Source organism: Plecotus auritus (assembly GCF_963455305.1).
Source record: "Plecotus auritus genome assembly, chromosome: 7".
In the NCBI taxonomy this organism is placed as follows: domain Eukaryota; kingdom Metazoa; phylum Chordata; class Mammalia; order Chiroptera; family Vespertilionidae; genus Plecotus; species Plecotus auritus.
The window spans coordinates 48,030,052-48,051,234 of NC_137774.1; the positions used below are offsets into that span (position 1 = coordinate 48,030,052).

At 49.1% G+C, this 21,183-nt stretch overlaps 1 protein-coding gene across 5 annotated transcripts in view; it reads left to right on the top strand.

The window, feature by feature from the left end:
* Positions 1–9,944: 9,944 nt before the first annotated feature.
* Positions 9,945–21,183, top strand: part of SHISA6 (shisa family member 6) — a 285,134-nt gene continuing 273,895 nt past the window's right edge. For 3 of the 5 annotated variants that reach the window (XM_080680834.1, XM_080680837.1, XM_080680838.1), the window contains exons 1-2: positions 9,945–10,152; positions 10,483–11,488. In XM_080680834.1, the coding sequence (XP_080536960.1) occupies positions 10,848–11,488 (641 nt within the window). In that variant the 5' untranslated portion in view covers positions 9,945–10,152; positions 10,483–10,847. The other 2 variants (XM_080680836.1, XM_080680835.1) reach the window with 2 other exon arrangements.

The window sequence follows — 21,183 nt, forward strand, 5'->3', positions numbered from 1 at the left end:
CACAAAATTTTCAATTATTTGGCATTGTAATCTAATCTTACTCTTAAGGCAGACACAACCTGGATGGTGTGGCTCAGTGGCTGAGCATCAACCCATGAACCCGGAGGTCACGGTTCAATTCCCAGTCAGGGCACATGCCCAGGTTTCAGGCTGGATCCCAAGTAGAGGATGTATAGGAGACAGCTGATCAATGGTTCTCTCTCATCATTGATGTTTCTATCTCTTTGTCACTCTACCTTCCTCTCTCTGAAATAAATTTAAAACACATTTAAGAAAAGACAGATGTAATGACCAATTCTAACAGTAGGGTTCTACATTTTGGAGTTACAAGTAAAAAACAGCATGCACATTTACCTTCACTAGCTAATGAATTTGCAACAAACATGAAGACAGCTACATTTCCTAGTTCTAGATGATCACTTAAATAGCCCTTTAAGTAGGGCTATTTCTCAAGAAGCTATTAGACATTGAGCTCACAAGTGGCCCACATGACTCTTCAATTGTTGCCAGAACATTGCCTCAGGTGTTTTAACTCTGCTAAGGCATCCTCCTTGTAGTGTAGCTCTTGACCTAACTGACCTAGGGAGCTGGTAGACATTCAGCTGGGGGAAAAACATTTCTGAAATCCTCTTGAAGAGGTACTTTTACCTTCCAATCTCTGGTATCTTAGTTAGCTAGGCTGCCATGACAAAATACCAAAGACTAGATGGCTTAACTAGCAGGAATGTATTTATCATGGTCTTGGAGTCTGGAAACCCAAGATCAAGGTGCCAGCAGGATTGGTATCTGGTGACGATACTCTGGTGGGTTGCATGAGTCCCACATGGCAAAAAAGGCTCTGGTCTCTTCCTCTTCTTATAAATATATTAATTCCAGCCTTGGGACTCAACCCTCATAACCTCATTTAAACCTAATTATTTTACAAAGTTCTCATATCCAAATATCATCCCATGGGGGAGTTAGAGCTTCAACATGAGAATGGGGGTTGGGAGGTTGTGGGACACAAACATTCGATTGATAACATCTGGTATGTGGTAGACAGAAAGTTTTTCTATGAGGTCTTAAGTAGGATTACAGATGCAAGTCAGAAAGTGCAATTTATTGTTTGTAATTTGGGGTCTACCTAGTGACTAGCACATAGTCGAGGCTCATTAAATATTTATTGAAGGACTGATTGGCAGAATAAATGATAAAAAATGAATACATAAATGCAGAGGTGAGTTCATCTTAGGCTAGGCTAGCCACAGAGATAAATTGATAAATTCTTGTCTTCCCATGACTAGATATAGGCTTAGAAGTAAAAGTCTAGATGATATAAATTATTGCGCACCCACCCAATTCTAAAATGCCACAATTCTAGAGTCCTAATTATGCATGATGCAAACTTCCTTAACTCCATCTCTAAGAGGGAAATGTCAGGAGAAGGTATTCCCTTTCCTTTGCTTCCTATTTGGAATCTTATTTCACTAAAGCAATTGCTTTGAGTCTTGAAAAGTGTAGGAAAACACCTACCATTCCCAGTATAACCTAAACTGGCATTCTCTAACATCTCTCTAATAATAGATGGTGGCAAACATGACCTCTCTTCCTTTCTATCTCATTTGCACACATTTTCACAATGTTTTATATAGAGCATGTCATTTGGCAGGGTTGATTTGTGTCTTCCTCCCACCTTCAAATTCATATGTTGAATTCCTAACCCCCCAGTAACTCATAATATCACCTTATTTGGAGACAGGGTCTTTAGAGAGGTAATAGAATTAGAATAAAGTGATAAGGGTAGACCCTAATCCAATATGACTGGTGTCCTTATTAAAAGAGGTTAATTTGAAGACCAAATTGTATACAAGGAGAACATCTTGTCAACATGAAGATGGCTATGTATAGCCAAGGAGAGAGACCTAGAAAAGACCCTTCATTCACAGCCCTCAGAAGGAACCCACCCTGCCAACACCTCGGTTTCAGTCTTCTAGCTTCTGGAACTGTGAGACAATCGATTTTTGTTTTTAAGTCACCCAGTCTGTGGTACTTCATTATGGCAACCATAGCAAACTAATACAGCAGCTATGAAAAACAGCTTCAGACATCGTGTGGACTGAAGTTGGTCCTAATACGCGTTTCTGTTTAGAGACTATGCTATAATGTGTGGATGGTCTTAGCTATTTCATATATATATATATATATATATATATATATATATATATATATATATATATGCCTAATATGCAAAGTGTCCCCTCAGGAGTTTGACCAACCGGGAGTCCAATTGCTCGCTATGACATGTGCTGATCACCAGGGGGCGGCGTGGAACAAAGGAAGGCCCTGGCTGGCAGCCGGCAGCCGCTAGGGACCCTACTCACACACAAATTTTGTGCACTGGGCCTCTAGTGTTGTTATAAACCATCACAAACACTGGTTGGCTTAAAACACCTAAAACAACAACAACCTTTTACTTCTCATGATTCTGTGGGTTGGCTTGGGCTCATATGGATGGTTCTTCTTCTGTTCTCATCTGGACCAGACTGAAACTGAGGTGTTGGCAGGGAGGGTTCCTTCTGAGGGCTGTGAATGAAGGGTCTTTTCCAGGTCTCTCTCATTGGCTATACATAGCCATCTTCATGTTGACAAGATGTTCTCCTTGTATGCAATTCTATGCTGCATTCAGCTGGAAGCTCAGTTGGGAATAAGATGCTGGAGATGGCATCTTTTAAGATATATCTCTTTCCACATGGCCTCTTACCACTCAGTATTCTAGGTATCCCAGGCTGCTTACATGTGGCTAGATCTCAAAAATGCATAAGTGTCCAGGCCTCTTTATGGCTAGACTTGAAGCTGGTGCAGCATCATTTCTGCCATATTCAAGTCAAAGTTAAAGCAAGTCACAAGGCCAGCCTAGCTTCAAAGGGAAGACAAAAAGACTCCATCTCATGATAGGAGGAGTGGCCATCATTAATTTATCGCAAAATGTTATTTGTTCTCCTGCCCTTGCTGGTGCCTCTACTCTTCTTAACATTGATTTTCCCCTTGTCTTACAACTGGTTTCACCTACAGGATCTGTCTGAGACAGAAAGCATGGCAGTGGCATGGGCCATCCCCCTGTCAATCTCAATGCCACTCTCAATCTCAACTAAGAACTGGACATGGCTTTATGTTGCTATATTGATCCTTAAGTCACTTTGTTGTTAGTTACACAAGGGAACAACTCTCCAAGTTGAACCTCTTCATGCACCTTCCCACAATGGCTCAGTAGGCTAAGCCTTTTGCCAGGGATATCCACTAGATCCATGATTTCAGCTCCCCAGCCTCACTCTGAGAATACTTCATGCCACCACCAAAATCAGGGCCCTGCTTCTAACCCATCCACTCTGTTGGTTCTGTGGATAATTGCCTAGATTCCCCCAATCTTGTACATCTATTGTAGTCTATCTATCTGAATAAATACTGTGCTTCTGACAATCTCTAAAACTCATGTGTCCCTTGATAAGCTTGCATGAAGCTTTGTAATAATCTTCAACAGTTGGCCATTCACCTCTGACCTTGCCCCACTGGAATGTGAGTTTCACACCAGGAACACACTCATCGATATCTATACTTTCTCTTAGCTGCTTTCAGTGAATTGGAGAGTTCTAGCCTAAATTCTATGTTTAGAGGCACTTTGATGACATTGGCTATGAATGGCCACCTGTCTTATCTCCCACATGTTGGCCTGTCCAGCTCCTCTCATCCCCAGCCCCCAGCGCTTACTTGCCATGAATCAGAGCAGGGTATGTGCCAGGTCATTCACAGGAGGGCAAAGCCACGTCTTCCAACTTAAACCTTTGATATGTTGATCAACTGACTATGAGGTCAATTGTATCAGTTAGGACCCTTTAGTTGGGGAGAGAAAATCCAGTAAAAAGGATCTCAATTAAAGCATGGATACATTGGTCTGGTGACACAGAAGCACAGGTGTAGGCAGGCTTCAAGGTGATGAAGCTACATTCAAGGTTCAAATGCTGCCAGCAAGACTTTCTTCCGTCTCTTCATTCAGCCAGCTTTCCTGCTGGCTCCTTCCTCAGGCTTCTTGTGGGACCCAACAGCCCTGGGGTCTGCCTTCTCAGGACAAGATAGGTGCCACAGTGCCATGCTTACCTCCTCCCAGGGAGAGGAGTGAGCATCTCTCTCAGTCCTGCCCACACAGTCCTGTGGGTCATCTGACTGGATGAGCTTCTGCTACTGACTTTCTTTGTCCAGACTTTTGGCTAAGGAGTTAAGAGGTGTTGTTCAGCTTAAATTTGGATTATGTGGAACCTCATGCAGACCACATGGGATGAGAGTGATGGAGGGTAAATCTCTGAATATAGATCAGAGACTGTGGCTGAAAGAAAGGAGGAAGAGTGTTGGGAGGAAGCAAGGAACAAATGTCTACTACATTGAGAGAAATAGCATATTAGATGACAGGTTCCTAAAATGCTTAAAAGTCTGGAATAATGGGCTCAAGTTTTAAAATTAACCAAAATATGTATGAAGTATTGCACATGAATACAAAAAGTTATCCTAAGTAGCACAGGTGTGAAAAAACACTCTAATCAACAATAAGCTCAGTATGAGCCAATAAATTGATTTGCCTATCAGCAACAATAATGAAATCCAATGTATTCTAATTTTCTAACTATTAGAGAACTATTTAACACTAGAGGCCAAGTGCACAAAACTCTTGCACAGGTAGGGTCCCTCGTGGCTGCTGGCTGTCGGCTGCCATCCCAGGCCTCCCTTCCACAGCTGCCGGCTGCCTGCAGGGGCCTCCCTTAGTTCCACACCACCCCCTGGTGGTCAGTGCACGTCATAGCGAGCGATGGAACTCCTGGTTGGTCGAACTCCCGAAGGGGCACTTTGCATATTAGGTTTTTATATATATATATAGATTGGGATTTATGGCATTAAGAGATAGTTTCTAGATTGTCACCGACATGCTAAAGCAGAAGCTACATAATCACTCAAAGGGATGCCATTGAGGGAAATTGGGGATCACAGACTCACTCATTCACTCACTCATTCATTATTCAACACATATTTACTAAATGCCTATGTATCAGTCTCAGATTTCTTATAATAGATGCTGAGACAAACTCTGGCATGCAGTCTCGGCTCATTTTTAGGGATCAACACCTATGGAAATGGGGGAGGGAGCAGGTGGGGCAGATGCAATATAGACCCATCAAATCCTTTGCCTCAGGGAACTCTGACACTTTGGAGAAAACACAGTCCATCAGAGTTTCTGTAATGGCTGGGCCTTTACACATTCAATGTGATTAGTCTATGGAAATTGACCATCCAGGGAAGGAAGACTGTGTTCCCAGAAGAGGCAAGTTTCTATACCTGAGGCAGACCCTCAAGGAGCTCTCAGCTGGAGATGGATCTTTCCATGTCCATATAGCCTACTGTGTACCAAGCATTGTCCTAGGCATTGAGAATACAACAGTCAAAACAGGTAACAAAGTTCAAACAAGAGCAGATATTCTAATGGAAGGGAAGGTGAGAACAGACATTTTAAATATCTAAATGAAAGTATATCTATTAGTGGTAAATGCCATAATGTATCATGATAAGGGTAAGATAGATCATGGTGAAAGAAGAAGTGTTGGGTAGTGGTGTGATGGTTGTGCTATCTTCATTAGGATGGTCAGGAAACCTCTTTAATAAGTGGTGTTTAAGTAGAAACTTAGAAACCTGCACACATCTGGGCCTGAAGGGGTTCCAGGCAGACCACAAATGCAAAAGCTTTGAGGAACATCAATGGCATCAGTGTGGCTTGGAGGGAGTGAGTTAGGAGAGAGTTGTTGGATATGAACTCAGAAGGATAGCAGGGACTAGATCATGGGGCCATGAAGCCATCATGGGAAGAAACAATAGAGATTACTTCTTAAATAAATACTCCCTCTACTTAGACCGCCCCCCCCCCCCCCCCGCATTTTATAGAGGAGAAAACCAAATTCTATGGAAGTGTATGGTTAGTACAAATTTGCATATCTAGGTAGAAACCCTAGAGCAAGTCAGAATGGAGACGGAAAACACATAATGTATCCATTAGGATGCCTTTGACTGCATCTAAGAGGAACTCTGGATTCAAATAAGAGTCCACAAATGGAAATTGTATTATTTCACATTGTTGGAAGACCAGAGTTGGGAGAACCCTGAGCATAGTTCCATGAGTAGTTCAAAAATGCTAGTTCCATCTTTCCATCTGCCATCTTCAGTGTATTAGTCAGGATGGGGTAGGATATGCTGCAATAACGGACCCCAATTCTAGTGGCTTTATAATGAAAAAGTATATTTTTTCTCATGCTACATGCCCATAGTGGGGCATTATTTTTATTATCTGTGGGCTCTACTCACTGTCGTCACTTACAGTCTAACAAAGCCACTTCCACGTAGAACATTGCTGATCACTATGCCAGAAGAAAATGAGAGCTTTAAAGGGTCTCGAAATTGCAAGTAGATGCTCTGGTTCAGAAATAACACACATTATTTCTGCTCATGATTTGTCGACCAGTTGGTACTAAGTCACTTTCACCTCCTACTCACAAATGAACCCAGAATTGCAATTCTACTATATTTCTGGACGGTAGAAATATTTAGTGAGCAGCACTAGTGACTATGAAACTGAGTATCAGTTTCAACTAACCACTGGTTTCTGTCATGGGCCTCACCCCACCTCAAGTTCATAACAGCCAGAAAAACAACACTCAAAAAAGTAGAGGAATTACCACTGGTTTTAAGAGCAAGGAAAATCTCCCCAGAATCTCTCAACAGTTCCCTCATTTTGTATTGGCCAGAACTGGATCACATGTTCATTCTTAACAAATCACTGGCAAGAGAAATAAGATTATTACGGTTGGCTTATCCCAACTAGGATTTACTTTCTAGAGCCAAGGATGGGGTCACTTTCCCCTGAACCCAAGGGCTCTCTGTAGTTGTTATAGGTGTTAAAAAAAGATGCTTCTTCTCTGGAATGTTTGATGAGTCAGACCCACAGAGTAAGGACACTGCCACACTGTCAACAATTCAGGTATTGAAACTAGGAGGAGAAAGTACCAATGGATGTTGGTAAGCAACCAACCTGGACTACTACCAGGGACAACCCAGGAGGGCTGGAAGTGTCAGTAAAGGGATTAAGAAGTAAAAATGGGCCGTTACAAAATAGTCACAGGGCTATGCAGTACAGCATAGGGAATGTGGTCAATAATCTACACTAATAAAAGAAAAAGATGCAAATTGACCATACCTTCATGATGCCCACCAGCCAATCAGGAGTATGCAAATTAACCCAACAAAAATGGCAGGTTAATTTGCATACACAGGCACCCGAGTGGCCAGGGGCGGGATGCTTGCATCGTCGCCATGGCGATGACACAGGCATTCTGTACCACCCCAGCCACTCCGGGCTTCTGGGCAGCATGGGAAAGCGGAAAGGTGGCTCCAGCTGGAGCAAAGGCAGTGCTGGCAGCTGTAATAACTAGGTATGGTGCCAGGTGAGTACTAGACTTATCAGGGGGATCACTTTGTAAGTTATGTAAATATCTAACTACTATGCTATACACCTGGAACTAATATAATATTGAATGTGAACTGTAAGAGAAAAAAAAAAGAAATATAGTATACTATAGTCAGGGTTGGGATAAATAACCCCTAAGAACCTATCCAACTCTATGACACTCTGATTGGCTGTGAGTGTCCATTTATGAGCACAGGGGTTCAGAACATATTTGTAGGTGGTGGCAGTCTGAGGAACCAAAGCAATTTCCCTTACTCAGTGCCACTGATCAGGTCTTGATAGAGTCCCACATGAGGAAGACACATTGGTACCCACTGTGAGGAAGCTCCCAGATATGAAGTGGGCAATTCTGGAATCATGAAGAGAGGTGAAAGCTCTGTAAAGAGGACTGAAGGGACTGACTTAAAGCCTGCATATCGTATGAGGGTAAAGAGACTGTTATGATTTCCAAGTGCATATGCTTTTATCTGCTCTCTTGAGCTTGAAACCCTTGTGCAGGTCAGTTTCTCTTAGAGCTCTTCCAGGCACTTCAACATGCCCATCCCTACTGCTGTCCTGAACCTGTTTTTTTGCTTATGCTTGTCATTTGCACGATGGGCACCAACTAACTACTAGTAATTTACTTCCTCCCTTCATGGACTTTTACCTGGGTTGTCAGAGCAGTGCTTCTCCCATCCAGTGTTCCCTCTTCCTGTTGACTTAGAGATCCGATGGATATGTAAATCTGACAGTGTCTTCCCCTTGAGTAAAGCCCACCAATAATTCCTTTAGAATAAATTCAAGTTCCTTGGCAGGGGATCAATGCCCTTCTGCCAGCTTTATTTGGAAAACTCCCTCAGACTTTATGCTAATCTGCTCTATCCCCTGCTCACATAGCCTTGCTGCTCCGTGTCTTCCTGATTTTGCTAATGATGTCCCCCTCTGCCAGGAGTGTCCTTCCACTCTTGTTTGATGATTAACTCTTAATTGTTTTTCAAGGTTCTGCTCATCACCATATCAAGAAAGCTGCCTTGGACTCCCACCTTCCCCCTCCAGGGCTAGGTGGGTACCTGTCATCTGTGCTCTCAGAGCACCCCATGCCCACCTCTTCATGGGAAATCACCACAATATGGTGATCATTTGTTTATGTGTCCCCTCCATGAAGAGAGGGATTGTCTTATTCATCCTTTACCTCAGCATGCACCACAGTGCCTGGTGGGGAGCAGGCACTAAATAAATGGTTCTAGAACAGGATCATTAAGAAAAGGGTGGCAGCTGAGAGGAAGCTGAGGGGATGGGAGGCAGTACAGAGAAAGAGGAAGGGAATGGAGAGAGAGCAGCAAATGGGGAGTTTGTGCACCTCTCATCCTAGGTTCAGTATCTCCTTCTTGTGCCTTGGAATCTGTGTTCTAGCTGCAATGTATCCATTCTGCAGTTCCAAGGAGAGGCTGTCTTTCTCTCATGGGGGATCCTTGATTTGGGTCATGCATGAATGGGACCGAATAGACAGCCTTGGGGACAATCTCTACTCCTCACACTCTCACAACCTGCTCTCTGCCTTCAACCTAAGCCCTCTGGGCATATGCACACAAGGGCAGGCCAGGCAGGCAGGATCCTGGCAGTGGCCACTGCTTTTTGTTCTCATTCCCCACCTCCTCCACTAACGCATGACAAAGAGGATGATTGTAGCTCCCTCTTAGGGTGGGTGGCCTCATGGCTTTGCGAGTTACAGCTGGGCCTCTTTCACAGACCAGATCAGCACCCATACCGGAACACCACCCTCTGCACCACCTCACTCCCACCCCAACCCCCACTCTCACCCTGTCAGCTACAGTAGAGGAATTTCAAAGCTCTTACAGGCTCAGACAGCTTTTCTAACTGTGCCCCAAAGCTCTGGAAAAAGTCCTGGAAAGAGGGAAATAGAGGTGCCACCCAGCGCTGGGGTTTTGTGCCTGTGTGCATGTTGGAGGCGGGGTGGGAAGCAGTGTGCTCAAGGGGAAGAGAGTGTAGTCCTTGCTCACTAGTAGCCCCATAACCTCATACAAGCCATTTGACCCCTGGTCTCAGTTTAGGAACCTGTAGCAATGGGTTTGACCTCATCTCTCTGCAGCCAGCGCCGCCACTAGAGAGAGGCAAAGGCTTGCAGAAACCCCAGCTCCAGCTCTGGTTGCGCATAGCCCGGGACCCGAAAGGATGGGACTGGCCGCCAGGGCTGGACCGGGCAAAGGCAGGGAAGGTTTGGTCCTCCACCTGCCAGCTACAGAGGGTACACTCCCGCCCTATTCCCGGGACCCTCTTTGCGCGCCTGGCCTGGTTCGCCTTGTTGATTAACGGGTGTCCTGAGCTTTGGTGACGCGGAGCTTCAAGTGCCGCGAGGGGAAAGAAGCAGAGAGGAACCCCCCTCCCACCGGGCTCCCGAGCGTGTAAGCGTAGGCGGCGGTGAGCTGAGCGGCTGCCCCACCTCCTCTCGCGGCACTCCCGAGTGTGCGGGAGGGCGAGTGCGTGTGTCTCCTTCACTCCTTCGCACACGCTCCGCTCCGGCACCAGTGCAGGCGGGGAGCGGTGGCTCCCGAATCGCTCGCTACTGCCGCTGCGCTCCCGCCGGGCCGCCGCCGCCTCTGCAGTCGCAGTAGGGCATGGTGAGTGAGGTCCAGCCGCCGCGCTCCCCGAACCCGCCGCGCGACCCCAGCAGCAGCCAGTTCCGTCCCAGGGAGCCCGCCTGCGGCGAGAACGCGCTGCGGGGCCGGCGGGCCAGGGCTCGGGCAGCGGCGTGACGCCCGGAGGGGCGACTCGGGCGGCTCGTGCGCCCTCCGTGGCCAGAGCATCGGGCCCGTCTCGGGAGTGGGCTCTGAGCCCCTACTGGCCCGGAGCCTCGCTCCTCGAGGGCTGCGCGCACCCTTCGCTCTCCACCCGCCTTCCGGAGCACCGGCCGCTCCACCCCTTGACCGGTTCCCTCTCTTGTCCCGCAGGACCCGCCCGGACGGGACCACGCTGCCACCGCCTCCCGGAGCTGCGCTTCGGGTCCTGCCTGAGCCGAGCCGCGCGCGGGGCTGCCGCCGCCGGCGGGGGATGGGGCTGCCCCGGAGGCGCGCCGAGCCCGCAGGGGGAGCGCGGAGCCGGCGCGCAGCGTGAGTGCCAGCAGCCCGCTCCGGGCCGGTCCGTTCTGTGCGCACGGCGCGCCTCTGTCGTCTCTGTCGCCGCTCGCGCCTCGATGGCGCCATCGCCCCGGGGCCACTGACTGCCCCGCGCCGCCCACCCGGCCCGCGCGGCCGCCCTCCGAGCCCGCCGACCAGGGAGCGGCCTGAAGCTCTCGCGCCTGCCCGCCCGCCCCGCCATGGCGCCGCGGCGCCTCCTGCTGCTGCTGCTCCTCTCACCCGAGTTCCTGGACCTGCTGCCCGGCGCCCACGGCGCCCGCGGCCGCGCCGCCAACCGGACCCTGAGCGCCGGCGCCCCTGCCGTCGGGGGCCGGCGGCCCGGGGGCGCCCTGGCCCGGGGCGGCCGCGAGCTGAACGGCACCGCCCGGGCGTCCGGCGTCCCGGAGGCGGGGAGCCGGCGAGGACAGCCGGCGGCGGCGGTGGCGGCGGCCGCTGCTAGCGCGGCCGTCACCTACGAGACGTGCTGGGGCTACTACGACGTGAGCGGCCAGTACGACAAGGAGTTCGAGTGCAACAACAGCGAGAGCGGCTACCTGTACTGCTGCGGCACCTGCTACTACCGCTTCTGCTGCAAGAAGCGCCATGAGAAGCTGGACCAGCGCCAGTGCAACAACTACCAGAGCCCCGTGTGGGTGCAGACACCTAGCACCAAGGTGGTGTCGCCAGGGCCCGAGAACAAGTACGACCCCGAGAAGGACAAGACCAACTTCACCGTCTACATCACCTGCGGGGTGATCGCCTTCGTCATCGTGGCCGGCGTCTTCGCCAAGGTTTCCTATGATAAGGCCCACCGCCCTCCGAGGGAGATGAACATCCACAGGTGAGAGCCTCTGGCAGGTGCTCGCCCCCAGGCTCCTGGAGCCTCACCCCTCTTTGTACTCTTAACGCGGTTCCCTGGTCCTCTTCGCTCTAGGCATCCCCAGGTCCCTCCTGACTCTAAAGTCACGTTCACCCTTGCTTCCTTGACATTCGATAAATCAACGCCTCTTGTGCTTGAGGCGGTAGGGAGATTTACAGAGTATTGCGAGGATTGGCGGGGTCTGTAAAGCTTGAGTGTAAGAATTGTACACACTCTGTCATCCTGGGTGAGGGTCCAGGGCGTAGTTTTTATGACAGGTGGGCACTTGGGTGTAGGCTCTTAATACATTTGGTTTTCTGAGTCAAACTGGAGAATCATCTTCAATAAAGGAAATTGACCAGTGTTGGAACCTTACGGAAAAGAGTACCAAGTGACTAAGTGTTAAACTGGATGGTGTTAGAGATGGGGGCGATATGTTGACCAAGGGCAGATGGTGTCTCCTCACCACATCCTGTGGAGTGGGCTGCTTATCTTTCGTGCTGAGCCTGGAGGACTTGTTCTTTTAAACCCTGTAGGCAGAACTCTGAGTTAACACTTCTTGCTGTGCTAAACCTGCTGGGCATCTTTCACTGCTTAAAATTGGGAGGCCATGGGGGCCGCCTCCCACCAAAACTTACGCCAAGAGCTCAAAAGGTGGTTGGTAGTCCATGGTTTCACCCTGACATGGTTTCTCCCACTCCACCTCTCCAGCTCCCAGTGAGCCCCCTGGGAAGTCAAAGCCCAGAGAATAGGGAAGCAGCTTCTTTTTGCTACTCTAGGAACAAAGCACCCAGGGGATATAAACTTCGCTTTGCTTCCAGTCCCCTCGTGTTGATGAATGGCTGGACATGGTTCAACAGAGTCCTCTCAGGGAACAAACCCTGCCCTGGGATATTCCTCCATTTCTGGCACATGACGTGTGCACGGCTCTAGGAACCCGGACCACCTCTCCGACCAGTCCTGCTTCTGAGTTTATCCATCAGGCACCCACCCTGAGCCAGAGACCATTAGCTCATCTGGGCACGGTGTTCGTTATTCTTTTGTCTTGAAAACCCTCTTCCCTCACTGCTGTGGACATGAATCACCTGTACCTTGATGAAGAGAGAGAGGCAGATAGACATTTCTGAGCAATACCCTCTTCCCCTTGAAACTGTGGATGTTGAGAAAAGATGATGCTCCCTGGATTTGAGTCAAATCCTCTAAGTGTGGGTACTGCAATACTGACACCTTGGGTGCTGGAATTAGGGCCCTTCCAGGAGTCCTGTTCATGACGCTTGCTCAACACCGAAAGGTGCCACTGCCCTCCGTTCTACTCCCATCTTATTTCTCAGGTAGTGAGACTGTGTCCGCACTGGTCCTGGGAACTGATGGAGGAATTGTGACAAATGGTCTGTGGTCAGTGCAGGTTCTCAAATGCAGAAGGCAGGTGGGATGGACAGCAAAACCAGAACACTCTCTCCTCTGGGTCTTGTCTGATGAAGACATTCTCTCTAGACAGAGAAGGAAAGCAGAGAGGGAATTGCCTGTGGGCAAGCACCTTCCTGAAGCAGATGCATCTAGTCCTTATCGCTCCATCGCTGCTTCCAGCCCCAGAGGCTTGTCTCCTTTTAACCTCCTGTGGTCCTGGCTTCTGATCACACCTTCCACTCTGGCTGTGGCCTTCTGGTTGATCTCACATACCTTTCTTCGGGTTTCTTTCTTCTCTGAGTACTTGTTCTCTGCTCTTATAGAGAGAGTTGCCCCCTGCCCTGACCTTGCCACCTCCTACTGAGTGTACTCAGCATTACCTGGAAGGGTACTGATGGTGTTTGGAAGCTGGCACTGACGTGTGGCCCTGGAGATGTCGCTGACCCCTCTGCGTGTTTTCTCCCCTCCCTATTACACTGATCTCCTCCCCTCCCCAAACCAGGGTATATGGTGTATGGCCCCTTGGTGATGCCACTGGGGGCAGTTTCTCTCTGGAGTGAGGGAAGAGAGGTAACCATGGGAAAGGAGATGAATTTCAGCCCTTAGACCATTATGTAAATATGAGATGTTTCTCCCTCAGCTTCAACTCCTGATTTTATTCAGTTCACAGCACCTCTTCCAGCAGCTGCAGTCTCGCCTGACAGTGCTTCGGAAACCATCATATTGGTGCTTGTTAGGTAGGGGACAATGCCTGTCTATTTTGCGGGGGGAATAGGGGAAACAAAGCATGGGAGGTCCATCTAGGACACTCCATGAGTGACCTTAGGGGGCTTATTTTTCAGTTTGGGGTAACTCAGGCACAGCAGCATCTCATCTTGACCTCTTCCCAGGTGTGTCAGGGAGAGTGTGCACATTTCAGGGAGCTGCTCACTGACTCCTGGGTGTGCATGGTACCACGGCTCGGCTCGCTTTGCTCACACTTCAGAGATCGCCGTTTGCTATTTCAGGGAGTTTAATGTGCAGAATTCTTGTCGGGGAATTGGGGTAGGGTAGGGAAAAGGAGCGTGTGATGGAGAAAGGTAAATATTTATACCATGATGAGTTCTCCCTAGGGAGAAGGGAGAAGAAAGAAAGTATACTCTTCAGAGGGCAGTGGAGGAGGTGGGATGTGCATGTGCTTACATATTCCTTGAAATAGTTCAACAGAGACATTTGCTTTCTGAAAAGGAAGAAGCTCGCTCTTGTGTGATTCTCTGAAGGTGGTAGCTGGGCAAGCAGGGTCAGGAGGCTGAGTGAGGAGTGCCAAGATCAGCCGCCTGGGGTTTCCAGCCTGCCCTGCACACACTCCCTAGGCAGGGCTACCTTTCACCTCCTCAGTCCCTTCAGGGATGAGCAGATTTAAACTTTTCTAGAACTGATTAGGCATTGCCATCCTGCTTCAGTGGGAGAAGTCAGTGTCTGTAGGGGAAGCTCTCAGCTCTACTGTGATCCTAACAGATGAGCACAGTCGCACTGAGAAGGGAGGGAAAAGAGACAGAGAAACCCCATGATCTGGACCTGGAGTGCCACACCTGGAGAAACGGGGTGCCCACCTTTACCAATTAAAACCCCTTTTTCCACCAGGATCCCCACCTCACCTTCTTTTCACCTGCCCAGGAGGCTCAAGCTGATGGGCCTCAGGCGTCCACTGATTTTACTGTTTCGGGGGCAGCTTCTGCAGTGCTTCCCGGGGGCTGTTCAGGGAGGGGCTGTTGATGTTTTCCAAGGGCTGGGGTTCTGCCCGGGAAATGCCTGAGGAGACTGGCTCCTTTTTGACATTAATTCCATACCAGCGTCTCACGTTTAAACCTGTTTCTTCCTTCTCACCCTGAGTTGATTCATTAGTGTCTTGGAGATGAGAATCACTTTGAGGGAGGAACTGTGTGTGGCTTTTGTTTTGTGTTTTTTTTTTTTCTTTTTTTTTTTTTTTTCCCAAAGGCTAATTAACAGACGGGTTGGGAAGCTATTAGGATGCTTTAGATGCTGTTGGTGAAGTCAGAGCTGCCCTGGGTACTCCCACTGCCTGCACTGTGATGGAGGGGATGGAGGAATTTGGAGGTGGGGGTGGGGGTGGAGAAGTGCTCAGGGCTGTGGGAAGAACAACCTGAAGAGATGTTTTTAGGCAAAAGGAAAAGTATTTGGAGGTGACCCTTAGAGACATGAAAGGGTCCTTCATCTTTGGGTTCCTCTGCTTATTTCCAGAGGAATGAAGGGAGCACCCAGTCCCACCTTTCTTCCCTCCAGGAATTAATTACATATCCAAAGCTCTGATTTTCCTCACAGACCACAGGACCGGAGCACCACTTGCTGACTGATTTAGTGAGTTCTCTTCTCGGGTTCCTGGGCAATGAATTGTCAAATCACCCAAACACTCCATTTTTTGAAGCACTGTGGGCTCATTATAATGAATTGATCTTACCAGAGAGTCAACTTGTTTTTTGCTTCAAATATAGCAGTTGGAAGGAAAGAAAAAGAACATCTTGCCTTGGACTGAAGGTCTTAGTCTTGCATGATTTCCATTTTATCTTTGAGTAAAAAACAAGCACACGTCGGGAACGCAGTGAGATTGTGGAATACTTTAAGAAGGCTTATGGAGGAGTGGTTAAGGAAGGGCACCAGGAAGCAGAAAGGAGCAAACACAGGAGCAGGAGGAAGGCGGGCAGGTGAGAAGTGGGCGGTGCTGCTCAGGTCCCGCTTGGTTCGTGCTTGGTGTCCCTCCGCCGCCTGCAGCCACGTGCATGTGTGTTCATGCAACAGATGCGCCGCGCTCCCTGCTGTGGGCAAGATAGGATTCCAACTGGAAAGTGGATGCTACCTTGGACACACGAGGCTTTAATTAGTAGGTCAGTCATGCAAATACTTTTCAAAAATTCCTAGACTTGGCAATTCTCCTGGTACGTTACTTGCTGTCTTCATGCCCTCTGCCACCCAACCCAAGCCCAGAAGGCATGTACATTTGCCCCTCTTTCCCTGCGGGGGGCTCGGAACACATACATTTGAAGGAATCTGCTGCTAAGATACCAAGAGTTTACCCACAGTATGGGCTGCCCCGGCACAGGTCGAGAAAAAGTCCAGTGCATTCTTTTCAATCTATTTTAATGAGAGGTCAGATTGACTGTGCAGTCGATTCAAATCAATTGTGCAGGAAGCAGTGGTTAAGACAGCTGAAAAAGTGAGCTGATTGAAAGAGGTTAATTCACTGGCCCCAGCCAGACATGCCCATGGGTCCGGAAAGGAAGGGAACTGCATCAAAGGAAGCTTCATTCTTTTAGTTTCACTGAGCGATTTCTCAGGGCTGGCAGGATTGCCTTTAGATCTGAACTCTGGCTCCTTTTCCGTGGTTAGTGAGAATCTCCACCACTTGTTGGAACCAGCACCAGCTGGGGCTATTGGATGTCACCACACTTCCCCCCCTCACTCCCCGTTCTGGGTCGTGCACGGTGGACTTTTGAAATTATGGTGAATTCAAGTGCATTCTGTCTTACAATTTTTGTTATATCCCTTGACAGTACATATCTTGTGGAACCACACAATTGTGGTTTGAACTTAACTTGTGTATAAGAGGTCTGAGATGGGTGATGGGGTGGGGGACTCTGACAGACTATACCAGGGACTAGGTTAAATTCATTTTTAAAATGCCTTCTGCTGTAATTGTTTCCCTCTTTTCTCTATCTTGGGAAACTGTAACCCATTATTTTTCCCCGAGTCACGTTTATGACCTCGCATTTTTAGCATCTTCTTTTGCCGATATTGCAGATAGGGAAGAGGGCTTGGTGGGAGGGTTGGAGGGTTGAGCAGCAAACCCTCGGAGGGGGTTATTTCAATCCTATTCTGGGCAGTTGCTCACCCTGTATATTATTGGTATTATTCCTATTATTATTATTAGTCTTCTCCTCCTTCTTTTTTTTTTTAAATATGTTTTTATTGATTTCAAAGAGGAAGGGAGAGGAAGAAAGAGGGGGATAGAAACATCCATGATGAGAAAGAATCATGGATCGGCTGCCTCCTGTATGCCCCACACTGGGGATCGAGCCCACAACCCGGGCATGTGCCCTGACTGGGAATGGAACCGTGACCTTCTGGTTCCTAGGTCAACGCTCAACCCCTGAGCCACACCAGCCGGGCTCCTCCTTCTTCTTTAGAAGTTAAAGCAGAATGTTCTGCAAAGGCAAAGGAGTATTCTGTCATCCATTACAGAATCATAGAATTTTTATTGCAGGCGAGTCATTTAACATAACTCCCTCATTTTATAAGTGAGACAACTGAAGTCAGGGAGGAGGGGTTCAGGGCCCAGGTTTCCTAGCGAGTGGTGCGGTGCTGGTCAGGAGACCAGGCACCTGTAGTCTAGGCCAGCGTTCCTTCCTAGAGATACTCCCCCTCATTCTGCCCAGTGAGAACCTAGTCTGCTTTACTTTGCACACACATGTCTTAGTCATCACCGGATAACTTGCAGATTATGGATGTGAGTGACAGCTTCCTTCCTTCTGTTTCTTCCCTACATTTTTTAGCCTTTCCTCATTCGGTTTTCCCATTCACTAGAATGATTTCCGTTGATCTTTCCTGCCGTTTCTCCACATATCTTTTGAAAAGGGCAATACCTTGATCGAAGCATCAACCTTTAATAAGATCTGAGTAATGCAGACCATTGAAAGAGGAAGATACAGCACAAGCCAGAGAGTTGTGAACCCGGGTGACGGGTCATTGAATAAAACTGTGGGCTGAAATCTTAATTAAAAATGGGGGCTGTGAATGTGTTCTCTCTCTCCCAGAGGTGGGCGAGGATGCCGAGACCTACCAATCCCTGACTTTCAGCTTTGCGGACACCAGACACCTCGAGGCCTGTGGGCCCGTGTGGGGGTGATCCAGGTTTGTCCCCCAGGATAGCTCCTGCATGTCCAGGACAGCTCTGTGAGCCACAGGCACGCACGTGCCGTGCCAGTCCTGCACTTTCTCAGCTCGGGCCTAGGACAGCACAGGTGACTACAGGTGAGGGGTCCAGAGAGGCTTCAGGCAGGACGGCTGATGGAGCTGGACATTTGGGTCCAGTCATCATGTGAACTTAATCTAGGTGGCATGCCTTTTGGGGCCTTTGCCTGCAGTGTGCCTGAGTCTTCCTTTGAGAGAACCAAGACATAGGTGTCCTGTTGTGCCGTCCTTAGGCAGTCACCTTGGGAGGATACACGGATTCTTCCCTGAACACGTTGCCACAGTTCCCTTCTTGGAAGTGCTTTCAGAGCCCATGGCATGTCATTGTGACTCTGTCATGACAGCATACACTGAGTGGCTAGATTATTATGATATCTGAATGCATAATAATCTGGCCACTCAGTGTGTGTATGTATGTGTGTGTGTGTGTGTGTGTGTGTGTGTGTGTGTATATATATATATATATATATATATATATATATATATATATATATTAGAGGCCCGGTGCATGAATTCGTGCATGGGTGGGGAGTCCGGCCAGCCTGGCCAGGGGAAGGGGACATGGGCAGTTGGCCAGCCTGCCTGCTGGTTGAACTCCTGGTTGAGGGGACAATTTGCAAATTAGCCTTCTATTATATAGGATATACACTGAGTGGCCAGATTATTATGCATTCAGAGATCATAATAATCTGGCCACTTAGTGTATTTGTATCCTCTCAGGGTAGATTTAATGCGTGTAAGCAGCAACAAGTCATGGGGCTGAGGTCGATGAAAGAAATAGGTGATGGGCTGGTTATTCATCAGAAGTGCCTCCAGTAATGAGACCCACTCTCCTGGGAGCGGCATCAGCTGCCACCGAAGGCAGGTGTCCAGGAGAGGTGTCTGGTAATGAATGGCAGCCCCACAGATCAGGGCTGCGCTCTCCCCGATGACCACTTTGAGGGCCACTTCTCACATGGAGGGATAATTATTGGCCTTAAGAAAATCAGCTTCATGCCGCATTACTGTGTCAGGGCAGACAGTGCAGAAATTGGGAGAGGGGAAAAGAAAGGAGACGAATGTGCAGAACACAGCTCAAAGGGTGGGGGCTAAAAAGAGAATCTCCCACAATTTCTGCTTGAGACAGTAGGCAGAGAGCTCAACTTAGATTCCTAATTTGATTCTGAGAGTAAAGGGACCCAATTTCTTTGGGACACATGTGGCCATGCTTTGGGCCAGAGCCAGGTGGTCTCTGTGCCCTCTTTTCTGTCCACCTAAATGTCATCGCATCTGCATTTTGGCATTCAGATGAGGTCACCACTTGGGCCAGACAGCCATCGATGGAGCAAAAATGTTGGCAAGCTCAGGAAGATGGGCTTCCTGGGGGGCCTTGCCAGCAGATTCCTAATGCGCACCCACTGTGCCGCCCCAGGCCCTCCCCAAAGTTCATTCTTGTGACCAGAATGATCACACCCTGGCACACAGGTGGGGCCACCGGAGTTTCAGTGCAGGTGACAGAGGCTCCAGGTGCAGCAGTTGTTGCCAGTTCTCATTCCTCTTTGCAGCTGGGAAAGCCGCAGGCTGTGCTGCTGTGGGTGTGAAGGCGTTTCTTCCTCCCAGTCTCCTTCGTGCGTGTGGGGCTGGGCACTGGCGTTGCTCCCACTGCATGGGCTGGGGCAGAGGCTCTGGCCCTGCTTGGTCCCTGAAGGGCACTCGTGGTCATGCTGGGAGGAGTCAGTCCCGCTGTGTGGCTGGGGAGCCCCTTGCCTCTGCTCAAGTGCCTGGAAGGGGAATCCTCTCCCAGGACCTTACAGAACCTAATTCCTCTGCAACTCCCGACAGCCAGCGGCAAGGAGGACCTGAGATCTCAGTTAGATGAGGCCTCAAGCCACATGCATGAAACAGCGAGGGAAACACCTGTAAGAGCTCTATCTCCAGGGCTTGCCCCCGACCCGGCACCTGCTAAGCACTGGACTGGTGGTGTCTTGCTGCATCCTTCCATCACCCTCTAAGTATAGGTGCTCATTTAACAGATGAGGAAATCAACTTAAAGAGGCTTAGTAACTTGTTAAAGGTCACACCTCAAGTACATTGCTGGGCTCTGTCTCCTTTGGGGGCCAGCAGGGCAGCTGGCTCTCATCTTCTCCGATGTAAATAGTCAGTGATACTCAGATTACTTGAGAAAGCAAAGACCCACCTGCTCATGCCCTGGGACAGGTTGTCACCGGAAGGGATGAGAAGATAAATGACCTACTGATCAGGGTACTTCAGGGCTGGTGACCCTCACTTAACACTGCATGCTGGGCATGAAGGAGCCCCAGGTGGTAAAAGGGCTCTTTTTCAAGAATGGATTATATTGGCTAAGATAGTGAAGACAATACAAAGAAAATGTAAAAACCAAAACCAGAATGAAAAAAAAAAACTTAAACCCCTTTTACAGAATTGAAAGAACCCCAGGACAATTCTGTGTGAGACCCAGCTCCTGAGAGTGGTGAGAGTAAAAGCGATCTGGGGGGAAGGTGGGGGTGGAGAATGGACCTTGGGCCGTTCCCAGTTTTATTACTGAGATGCACAGCTCACAAACAGCCCCATTTATCACACTTCCCCTCCCTGCCCCATTTATACCAGCCAGCACTGTGCACAAGACACAGAATGCTGGCCAGCTCTTGTCTGCTCCCTGCTCTAGTTCTGTTCTTTCCCTTTCTTGATTCTCTTTGCCCTGCTTCCCAATTCCTTGCTCCTTCTGTTTCTTGTGCCCTCAAGCCCTCTGTCCTGAAAGGCACATGAAAAGGAAGGTGTCCTGGGAAACCCCAGGTTTTACTCTCAAGCTCAGTCCTCATGGTCCAAGTGGTGGTGATGACCTTGGTGGTGGTCAGTGGCAGGGCTCAGACTGCCTGGCCTACAGCTCCAGGGCACTCATCCAGTTGAGGTGGGGGTGGGAACCGTGGCCCTGGCTCCCCCAGGGACATGGCATTCTTGAGCAGGGTTTCAGCCCCCACCCTGGCTCATTCCTACTCCTAGTCAGAGGACAGGAGAACCCTGGGTCCTCCTTGTGGAAACTACTGTCCCCTTCTCGAGACTCATGGAGGCTGAGTCCCAAGCAGGCTCCAGTGGCCCAGCCTTGGCCCTGTTCCCTGGTGGTTGGGAGGAGAGTCGCTGTTTTCTGCAGCTTCCCAAACACTCTTTTTATTTCTTGCTTTTTTGGCATTTGGTCTCGTGTACTGTTCCCATTAGCTCCGGCATTAAAGTCTCATTACTTAGGACATCTGTCCTCTAGACATATTCGTGGTTCCCTTAGCCAAATGTCCTCTTCTGGGAGGTCTGCT